This window comes from Lagopus muta, chromosome 3, assembly GCF_023343835.1.
Source record: "Lagopus muta isolate bLagMut1 chromosome 3, bLagMut1 primary, whole genome shotgun sequence".
In the NCBI taxonomy this organism is placed as follows: domain Eukaryota; kingdom Metazoa; phylum Chordata; class Aves; order Galliformes; family Phasianidae; genus Lagopus; species Lagopus muta.
The window spans coordinates 1978190-1989704 of NC_064435.1; the positions used below are offsets into that span (position 1 = coordinate 1978190).

Genomic DNA, 11515 nt, shown 5'->3' on the forward strand with positions numbered 1-11515 from the left:
AGCCTCTACCAAGCTCATTTCCTCTAGCAAGACTTTGCTATTTCTTTGGGACCTACAGAACCTGGGTCACAACTGCAATCCTTTTCATTGGACCACTCTGTGTTCTGAAGACCTGTCCTGTCTCATAGCTCAGAATGTCCCATGCTGTCTCTGCTGCCTAGCCTAGCACTATGTCTTCATCTAATCCCGCTTGGGATCTGGTAGGCAGGTCAGAAAGTTGGTTCCTTACTTGCTTGGGTCTTAGAATAATAGAATCATTAAAGTCGGAAAAGTCCTTAAAGATAATCTAGTCCATCTAGTTTTGTATGCATGGGGCTGTGCATGCAGCATACATGCAAAGAAGGCACCACACATGTCAGGAGTCTTGCATATGTTTGTGCAGGCAGGGGATCCGGTCACGCACAGAAGGAGCTGCACACACATGGCATGCAGGGCGGTTGTGGATGTATCAGGAGCACACGTGCACGCAGGGGATCTGTGCATGTGTGTTTTGGTGCCATAAATACAGCGGATGAAAAGAGTTGTGAATGCAACGCGTTGCTCACGAAAGAGAGTTATGCACGAAGGAAGATCTGCATGTAAGGGGTTCCCCTGCTGAACGATGCCCTTCCCCCAGGGAAATGAACCGAACGGGGGCGGGGTGGAAAAAGCCTTGAAATGGGGGCAGGGAGGTAAGGGGCCGGAGAAAAGCTGGTTTTGCTCTCACGAAGTCTCTGATCACTCCGCGCGCCATCCCTCCCCCCCTTCAACAGCTACCCCTTTCCCGGCCTCCGGAGCGACGGAGCGGGGAAACGAAACCATCGCAGGCCGGGGAGGCGGAGGGGGAGGGCGGCTCAGGGCTTGAAGGCGGACCGCTGGGCGTCGCCGGTGCCCTTTTCCCGCCCCCAGCGCTCAGCCCTACCGCTAGCACAGCGCGCTTGTCGTCTCTTTGCGCATCTCCTCGGCCCCATCGCCGCACCATGAAGGCGTTTCTGCTCGCCGTGTTGGCTGCGGTGCTGTGCGTAGAGAGAGGTAAGAGGGCTACCCCCGGATACCACCACATCTTCCCGAGGTCCTCCAAGCTTTTTCCTGCTTTGGGATCGAATTAGTGGGGTCTGCGTCTTGCAGGGGGTGGTCTGGAAGTTGTAGGCATGCGGGTAGCGAAAAGAGGTGGTAGTGGGGGAGGGAACGGGGCTGAGTGGTGCAGGGGGTTGGCGGAGGTTTTGGGAGAGGGAGAGAGATCTTGCCAAGACCTCTCAGCAGTGTTCCTCTTGCAGCTGGAACTTCAGTGTCTGTATTATAGGTGCGCACCTCCAGCTGTGCACGTCTGTATTTTGGAGCCTTTCCCAGTTACAGCTCGAACAAAGAGCAGGGGTGGCTCCGCTCCCTCCTTTCGCTGCAGCGAGTCGGGATAACGGCGCTGAAATGGGCTGAGATGCTGCCGAAGGGAAGGGAGGAAGGAGGATGGGGGGGGAGGGAGGGGGAGAGATGGAGACCTGCCCCGGTTATGGCAGATGGAGTCAAGTCTGGGCAGAACCGCTTGAGATTCTGGCTGCTGTTGTTCCCCAGCGTTCTTAACGACAGGCTGATATGGCCAGCAGGTGAGAGGTGGCACCCCCAAGGGACGGGGTCGTGTGGAGCAACGTCTTGTAGCTGCTCTTGAACCCTGGGCCGAAGTGCTGCCTGTTGCTGGGTGTGAAACTGCAAGTTGGCTAAGTTGCAGGTCTGCAGTCTTTGTGACTCAATTTCTGCCTAGCCGAACTCCATGGGGCCATGCAGAACCCTGCGTTGTTTTCTTATGGCAGTTCTTGGAGAAAGACAGACAAAGAGCAAACTGGGAGAATTTTTTGTCATCTGACCCTCTTGTCAGAAAGCACAGACCCTCTCTGGCTGTCGAGGACACCAATAAGAAGAAACTAATTGTTTTCTGCCCTTCTTATATCCCCCTACTCTTGGGGTTTGTGAAGCAACTGGCAGTTTAAGCTCTGGCTCTCCATCAAAACCCAGCTGGCATGTGCTTAGACCCAGGCAAGAAGAGGTTAATGCATTCCCCCCCCTTCCAGCCCCTTCCAAAAAAAACCCACTTCCACTTAAGATTAGGTTCTTCTTACCCAGGCAAAAGGCTTTGCTGTGAGTTTGCTTTATCTGCAAACATTTCCAACACATCCAGGGAGTTGTTTTTTTTGTTTTTTTGTTTTTTTTTTTTTTTTCCTGGTGTTCAAAGTGCCCCGAAGAGCTGGCATATGGTGTGTAAGAATCTCGCCTAAGAGCAGTGTAAGGAGAAGAACATTTGGGTAGGGATGAATGGAGAGCTGCCGAAGCAACAGCATTTTTCAGCGTTTTTCACTGGTGCTGCTGAGCTTTGGAGTGGGCTTATAAAGGCTTTTTTGTTGTCCCTGCATTGCTCTTTGCAAGGAGGGGTTCAACCTCTTATCTGAATTATCCCAAATGATCTGCTCTGGTTTAGAAGCCCTTTGTTCCTCCAAGGAGCCAAGTGGCAAACAAATAAACACATAAGTTCTTCCTATTGAAGAAAACTGCCTTTTCTAGTTGATGAAAACGAGGCTTTCTTTTTTGCATTGTTCAGTCTTTTTTTTTTTTTCTTTTCTTCCTTTAGCCTTGAGCTCCAACTCTGTGCTCTGTCTCCAGCTGCGTAAAATAATTCTGCTTCCCTCTTGTGCCTTTTGTCTGAAGTACGCAGCCTGCTTGCTCTCCTCACTCTGCAGTCAGTCATTTAGTTCTGTTTCGCCACAGCAGAAAGCAGCAGTAGTTAATTAAGACTGAATATTTCCTCTGTTAAGCTATGCTGCAAGACTTACCCATCCTGGAAAGACTTAGTCTACGCTTAGACAAAGCGTAATAGACAGATGTGACAAAGGAAAAGGTGTGGACAGGACAGTGTTAAGAACGTAGATTTAGTGGCAGGGGATTTAAAGCCTAGAGGCACTTTTATTTGTACATACAAATATTTCTGATGTGTATGTATCTGTAATCTTTAAGGCATAATGAATAGTACTGCACCACTCAACTTGTGCATTCAGCATAATAAGCAAATGCTTACGGGAATGGATGTCCTACCATAATGTTCATGGGAAGTCTGTAATTCACTTAATTCCTGCTTGCTGATGATTCCCGTGAGATGGAATGAGTCGCTTTGCCTTTCTGGGCCTCAGTTTGCCATCAGGGTGGTTGCAAGAAGAAGGGTTTGGGACAGTGAGCTGAAACTTGAGAGTAGGGACATACTGAGGATAGTGGAAAAGGAAGGAGCCAGGCTTTCCTTGGATGTCTCAGGCTGATTTTTGGCCAGTGAAGAATGCCAATCCATGGAAATGATGTTGACAGTCAATGATGGCCCTGCAATGAGTCGCTCAGTCCTGCCTTTCTCTTAGTCCTCCTCCTCTCCTAGACCCAAAGGCATGTTCCAATGAGGAATCTGCCCTGAGGCCTTGACTCAACTGGTGTCAACTGGTAATCCCAGATGCTTTATGTAGGCTGTGACTGTGCTGTTAGCATGTTGGGGTAACACTGCTTTATTGGCAGACTGGTGATGATGGTTGAAGGCTCTATGAGACAATCCAGGAAATTCCTGCTAGGGGGTTGTGATGTTGGCTTCATCTCTGGATTCAGGCCCACCCACTAACCTGCTTTGGTCTGTTTCTGTGAGATTTGCTATTATGTTTTTGCTTCATTCTTTTTTTTTCCCCTGCCTTGGCCATTGCTGCTCAAAAATCATTCTTCTTAGCACAATTGTTTTTTTTTTTTTCCCAATTTTCCCATAAAGGGCTTTTTATATTTTTTTCTGAGACAAGATTGAGAACAACCTCAAGAGGTCATGCAGGCCCATAGCAGAGTGGGACAGCTGCTATCAACGTTTTTCCAATTTATTCTTCAAAATATACCACAGCAGGGATTGCCAAGCCCTAGCAAAATCATCCAGGGCTTCTCTGATATCCCCTTGGGATAATCCCTTTGCCATGGGGGTGAAAGGGATAAGAAACAAGAGTACAAGGCAGCCTTGTACTTCCCCCCATCCTGAATCTTCCTCTCCTCCATTTTGCATCCTATAAACAAGGAAGAGAGAGGCAGGGCTTTATGGAAGAGTTTGCAGTCTGAATGCTCCAAAATCAGAGCCTGTCAAGCGTTGGGAACAGACCAGCTCTCTGTGTATGTAGGTCAACAGTTGCAGTGTGGATGTGATGTTCCTGTATGTAAAATACAGAGAAGATCATCTGTCCACTGCAAAATACGTATGTCAATGCTGAGTCACTGGTCCAGGCTGTTTCTGCAACCATTTCCCTCCACTAAATGCTGTTTCCCAATCTTTGATTTTACATGGGCAGACCTGAAGGATATGAGAAGGGAGCTAGCCTAGTACAATCCATTCCCCTAGTGTAGGGGATAGACCACATTAGGGGGTCTGCCATGTAGGAAATCATGTTCATTTGTTTTCCCTTTGCCCCAGGTTAGAACAGTTAGTTGCCTATGCTGCCATCATACTGCTATGACTCCCTGGGTAGCAGGGCAGTACAAGTCCTTGCAGGCCTTGCTGAAATGCTGGGCTTGCTCTTGCTAGCAGATCATTTCTACCATGTGTTAGCTTAAGCATAGCCTGAGCTTTGTGTCCTGCTGCCAAAGGCACACCATGAAAAACTCAAACCTGTAGTCACATCACACCTGGGGCATTTCCCATCAGTGACCACTGCGGCAAAGGTGAGTAAGCCTAAATTTCAGACTCCAGCCTGCAAGCCTGAGCTTGTTTTTGTGTTTCAGGTTGACATGGATCTGCTCTTGGTATAAACAGGCTGCAGAGTAGCAGGCAGACCTGCAATTGCGTGGAGACTTTTATTGGCCAACTAACCTGAGTCTCCAGCCAAGACCTTAAAATGTATTCCTTCTGCTTGAACCCTTCACTTGGCCAAATTTTGGGAGCAAAAAGCCTGTCACAGATTAACGCAACAAGCGTGGGCTTTGGCTGGGTGCAGTGAGTGCTGAGTGTTGGAGGTGGGAGCCACAGCACAGAGATCTTCCCACTGGCCCTTTGCTAAGATGTGCCTTTTCCTTGCAGCCCACACGCTCGTCTGCTTTTCGTGCTCGGATGCATCCTCCAACTGGGCCTGCCTGACACCTGTCAAGTGTGCAGAGAATGAAAACCACTGTGTGACAACGTATGTCGGAGTGGGAATCGGTGAGTGGTGATGAGACTTTCTGCCCTTCTTAGCTGGATCACCTAGGGAGGTGCAAGAAGGTTTTCTTTCATTTGGTTGGAGAAAAGAGAAGGTGAGGCTTGTTTGCTGAGTGCCGGACCATCTCAAGGGTGTTTTATGAGGAACTTGCTGCCAAGCCAAGTAATGTTAAGGCTCACGTGCATGCACTCGTGCTAGGAGTCTGAAGGGAATTTAGAAGTGGAGAGAAAAGGTTGCTGATGAATTCAGTGGAGGGGTAGAGGATTTCGTCTGCAGGAAGGGTTACCCTTCCTGCTTTTGCCCTGTGCTGACTGCTGTTCTGGTTGTTATCTCTGAGTCCTTCCATTGCTTTGCTCTCTGGGTGCAGCAGGATTGTCAGGAATTTGCAAATTTCTTACCAAGCATGGGCTTTTGGCAGAAGGGAACAGGCACCAGGAAAAATCTGAAGGATCTCTCAGGGAAGCATGCTGCTCTGGTGGGTCTCCTGGTGGTATTGCCAAGCCTGCATCCCACTCTGGGTTGCCTCACTTTCCTCCAGCCTCTGCTTCTGGCATGCAGGAGGGAAGACAGTTTCAAACCCAAGTTTTGCAGTCCATAATGTGGGCGGCTCGTGCATGCATAAACAGGGGCTGGAAGCTTTTATAAACCTGTCACTTGCTAACGGCTTCCTGTTTCTTGTTCTCACTGGTAAATGCAAGCTGTGCCAAGCTCAGAACACAGTGTTTGCTCGTGAATCCCTCTCTGACTCTCCCAGTCTCACCTGAGGATTGAGCTTGAATGGGATTTTTGAGATTTTTTTTCCCACCACATTTCCAAATTCTGTCCAGCTGCCTGGAAGAGGTGCTGTGTATTATGGAAAGTCAGCGGGAATGTTTATTGAGGCAAAGATTGATGTAGTTTACTGAGAAACTCAACAACTTCTGTGCTGCTTGTCTTTTCAGTACAATTATTTCCTTTGCAAAATGTGATCTGAAAGCTGAAAAGTTTTAAACTCATCTCCTTTCTGCTTTTCTTCCCAACCTAAATTCAGGTGGCAAGTCTGGCCAGTCCATCTCCAAAGGCTGCTCTCCCATTTGCCCCAGTGCTGGGATTAACCTCGGCATTGCGGCTGCCTCCGTCTACTGCTGCGACTCCTTCCTCTGCAACATCAGCGGCTCTAGCAGCGTTAAAGCCAGCTATGCTGTCCTGGCCTTGAGTATCCTGGTTAGCTTTGCCTACATCCTCAGGGCTCGTGAGTGATGGGGAAGGCCAAAGAAGACCCAGCGCCCGGGGACCTCTGCACCTCTGCAACATGGCGCCTTGTCTTCCATTGGCCATCACAGGTCTCATTAGCTGATGTCTTCTCTATTGCTGCCTACAAGGAGATCTTCTACTTCTCAACAGGCTTCCAACAGTGATTGTTTCCCAGACTTTATGCTCTTCCAGTATCAGAGACCTGAGTGGCTGGGCCTAACCCTTCTCCTCCTCCTTCGGACATACCCCACTGCACTCTAGCACTTCCCGGTGGATTGTTTTGGAAAGGTTTCTGCTTTTTTAACCTGTGCCCCCAGTTTCTAAGGTTGCTTAAAACAAGGTTGGGACTCACTGAGAAGCAATTGTCCCCAGACACCGCTCACTCAAGTGTTCAGATGGTCCTGGAGGTGCCTGGCACCAGTGTCTCCCAACATGTCCCCCCAGGCATGGGGAACGCATGACCCCAGTGGAGACAAATTCCCAACCCCTGCAGCTGGAGTCTCTTTTTATAAATTTCTTCCAATCTCGGGCTGACTTTTTCTGGAAAACAAATGACGTGTACCTTGTCCCTCTGAGCTCTGTAAGTGCCAGACCTGAATAAACATGCTCCTGTTGTTACCTGAGTGGGGATGTGTACTGTGTGTGTTTCCTTGCTGCCACCAGAGAGATTAGGAACACTTGAGGAAAACTCAAATATTATGCCCAGCATGAGAGCTTCTTACCCTCTCAAGTGTTTTTTGAGCACTCCATCTCAGCAGTTCACCTCTGAGCAGCGAGTCCACCTCCTCCCTGTCCCTCTTTTTTCTGAGAGCCCTGATAAAATACCCTTTGGCCAGCATGCTTCACATCCATTGGGCATTGCTTTTTCCAGGTGCATTTTTGTGAAAAATGCCAGTCGTTGGGATCTGAGTCAACCCTATTACTCCTAACACTGCAAATTAGCCTTGTACAAGTTAGTCTGCGTGATGAAGAGACTTGGTGCCTCAATTTCCCTGCTTACAGACTTGGGATCATGATAATGGATAACTTCAATACCTGAATGAGCCAGGGCCAAAGGTCTGTTTGCAAAATGTAATGAAGTCTGAGGTGAAGAGATGAGTATTCAGAAATTTAAGTTTAAGCTGCAATCCCTGGATGGTTGACGGTGTCTGGACTACAGAAGGTGACTTCACCAAACCTGCCACATCTGCTGCCTTCCAGATCCCAGGATTTTGCCAGATCTCTCCACTGCACTGCTCCTGGAGGCTTTCAGCCATCCCATGGGAGACGTGTCTTCCTGCTGCCTCCACGTTTTACTGGTTTCCTACCTACTCTTCCTATCTGCTAGACTCAAAACAAGTCAAAAGTGAGCCTTAATCTAAGGCAAAGCCTAAGATTCCACAGTTTGATGAGAAGTGCACTGGGCTTTTTTTCTTTTCTAGCAGCAAAATTTGATTGCAATATTTGGTACTCTTCAGCCTTGCCCTCCTTTCCTTTGATTGTGTTTCTTCTATTTTGTGTCAAAAAGAAAACGAACTCCCAAGTGGCACACACTATTCAATTGTATATCTCTGTTCCCACTTAAATTAGTAATGAACAACTTATCAATGAAATATGTGTGCAGTTGTATAGACATCTTACAACAAAAGCATTATTATGTCTTTGCTTCCTTTCCTTTGCTCCCCATCTATTAATTAAACTGTCATAGAGGCTAATGATGGGGTATACAACAGGAATGGCTGGTCATCGTGAGTGCAACCCACAATTAGGTGATGAGTCTGGTAAGAACGCACGGTACTCTATTATCTCACTAGGCTTGAGATGTGCCTTCCTCTGCTTATCTCAACCTCCATCATCATCCAGGTTTAGCAGGGCTCAATCCTGCTCGGGGTGCACTGTGATCCAGTGTCCAGACCTCTGCTATGTGCACTAGCACGTGGCAAGCCATGGAAGAATTTCACAAGGGTGGGGCAGTTAATATCCCCTAGCTTCCTTGCACCTAAGCCTTCAAGCCTCCATCCTGAAAGGGTTAGAATCCCTTTTTTTTCAGGATAAGGTTGTTCCTCACTGCTTGGTGTGAGTAAATGCTGTAGTTCCTGTGGGATAAATGCAGATCAAAGGGATGGGGGTGCCATTATGTGAGACCAAGGCAGCGCCTGGAGTGTTCTACCCATCAGCAGTGGGACTCTGGCTCTTCTAGCTACCTGCTAATCTTAGTTTTGGACTCAAATTATCCTTGCAACAGCAATGGAATAGCTAGATTTAAAAGCCACCAGCATAGTTATGTCCTAATACATATTTGTGCCTTTGCAAGGCTGCCCTGAGGCTCTCACAGCAGAGAATGCCTTGGGATAAAGCTAAGAGCAGGATTGGAAGGCATGGTCACTTCTTCCAGTCATAGAATTACAGAATATACTCCACTCAGGACCACCTGAAAATCAGACAAATGGCCCATTTGTTCTTATTTTGGCATTCTAAAGTTTCCTCATAACAAGGAATTGCTTACACAAAGGAGCAAGGGAGCAGAAAGTGTGGTCAGCAGGCTATATAACCTGTAGAAATGTTATATTAATGGCATTGCCAAGGCATGTGATCTGAAGGTTAACTTGCACATGTTCTTAAGCATAAAGATGGTAAATAGATTGCATATGGAGATATTTTTTTCTTCCTTTTTTCTTCACTCTCATTTTCTGTTTCTCTCCTTGCACGGTATATTCTTGTACACTTAGTATGGAGGAGAAGAGAGATTTGCAATTTTTCCTTTCAAACACAGCTGGTGAAGATCACTTTGATTGATATATGTGCATTTGAGACACAGGGAGGGTATAGCAGCCTGTCAAGTTCAAGAGATGTAATTCAATAGCTTAATTCCAGGCATCATATGAACAGTTCTCGCTGTAGATATTTTTTTGCACCTGAATCTCCAATCACCTGAAATCATGCGAGAACCTCAGCTGTCATAAAGCCCAGAGGTAAAAAGCCTCAAAATATGCAAATGTAGTAATTAAAAACATTAACAACATGAAGAAAATAGAGTAAGAACCGAGCATTTACAGAGCATTGAAACTGGAGGCATGTTAAACCAAATGGCTGATTTGGAGCTGGAGGGCCAGCCCTTAAATGCTTTGCATATGTTTACTTGGTTGATGGAATTAGAGATTGAAATCTTTGTGAAAATCTCAGATCTTCACCTTTTCTGACCAGAAGAAGGTTTTAAGGGGAGACAGCTTTGCTTTATATAAAATACCCTGGAGCAATTTTTACTGGAAAATTTGAACAGCTTAGGTCAAAAACTGCCCACTTTGGAGCACGCTAATGATAAAATGTTTTCATAGAACAATAGAATCATAGAATGGCCTGGGTTGAAAAGGACCACATTGATCATCTGGTTTCAACCCCCTGCTATGTGCAGGGTCGCCAACCAGCAGACCAGGCTGCCCAGAGTCACATCCAGCCTGGCCTTGAATGCCTCCAGGGATGGAGCATCCACAGCCTCCTTGGGCAACCTGTGTTTCTGTGCTTCCATTCTGGAAATAGCTGTATTTCCAATGGCAGCTGCTGCCACCCACCACTGTGTTAACGTCACAAGGGCTCCCATTTTTTATGTATTGTCTGTACATGCTGTACACTGCAGCACCAGTGCTTTCTGCTCAAATTCAACTGGGTTTGCTATTTGCTGAAAGGAGGACTTAAAATATGAATAGTGTTCTTCCAAACACTGATTTGAGATTCTTTTCTTGCAAAAGGACAGACCTTCTCCTTTTGGAAAATAATAGACTTCATGTGACTTCCTTGAACAAACAGCCAGAACAAATATTGCCAATTGTTTGATCCTGATATGCAGAGGATGTCCTTGCTTGGTGCTGATTCATTCAAGTTATGCATTACTTGAGATAACTTTCCTCCTGGAGACTTTTGCAATGGAGATGGCTGTGGTCCCACCAATCCTGCAGGATGTGTGGAGGTTGTGCTTTCATGCTGGAGTGAGATACAGCTGTCCATTTCTGGGGAAGGCGGGTGTGATACTCATCTGGATGCTTGGATGTTTAGAATGCTGTTACAAGACCCTCAATCTTGTGAACGCAGTGATTTGCATGCTGAAGTTGGGTTCTTTCACTGCAGGTTATGTGGGTCTTGAGTATTTTCCTTTGATGAACTGCCTTCCCATCTGAAATGCTGTTGTTTGAGGGTATCAAGCTGAATCAGAGCTAGACATGCACAAATGCACTGGACATTAGGAAGTATTACTTTTCAGAAAGGGTGGTCAGGCACTGGAATGGACTGCCAAGGGAGGTAGTGGAGTCACCGACCCTAGGGGTGTTCAAGGAAAGGCTGGATGTTGTGTTGAGGGACATGGTTTAGTGGGAGCTATTGGGAATAGGTGAACGGTTGGACTGGGTGATCTTTTAGATCTTTTCCAACCTTGGTGATTCTATGATTCTATGATTCTATAAATCTGCATTTTGCTGGGAGCATTTATGGTGCACAGTCAAGCAAAGCCCTGAGTCAACCCTGCCATCTACTGGCTTTTGCTAGACCTGATAGAGATGCTTTGAAGCCAAGATCTCACAGGTCAAGGAGAAAACCTTAATACAAATGAAACAGAGAGTCGGGACCCAAGGGTGAACTACCTTTAACCACATAATTGCATGCAAAGCGGAAAATGAGAGGCTTCAGAAGTTGATGGCGTGTATTAGTTTGTCCAACTCTGTGCTGTTAGTGTCAATTGAGAAATAAAAAGATAATAGGCTTCCCAGGTCCAACGTTTTCTGAGCACTTTTCCAGCCTCAAACCTACCAGTTAATCAGAACTGAAACACTTCATGAAAATATAATAAGGCCAATAAAGTGTTGCAGAAAAAAAAAATTAATACATTTTATTTCAGCTTTGTTGAATGATCTCATTTCACTGAGATGGTTACCAAGAAATGTCGATTTTACTAATGCATATGCGTGAGCTTTGTAATTGTGTACTACCTTTATTGTAACAGAATAAGCAGAATAAAAACATATTGATTTCTTTCAATATATTAACATAAATATACGTGTAGTGTACGTTGCATATTGTTTGTTATACTCTAATAAAATGATATGGAATTAATAGAAAAGTTACGCTTCGAACAGTTTCTTTTGGATGGTTCT

General features: G+C 46.3%; 1 protein-coding gene across 1 annotated transcript; it reads left to right on the top strand.

The window, feature by feature from the left end:
- The first annotated feature begins 716 nt into the window (after positions 1 to 716).
- On the top strand, positions 717 to 7018 carry LOC125690493 (lymphocyte antigen 6E). The gene is made up of 3 exons (XM_048938883.1): positions 717 to 1011; positions 5045 to 5164; positions 6193 to 7018. Exons 1-3 carry the CDS (start codon positions 960 to 962, stop codon positions 6399 to 6401), a joined length of 381 nt encoding a protein of 126 aa, XP_048794840.1. The 5' UTR covers positions 717 to 959; the 3' UTR covers positions 6402 to 7018.
- Positions 7019 to 11515: the final 4497 nt, after the last annotated feature.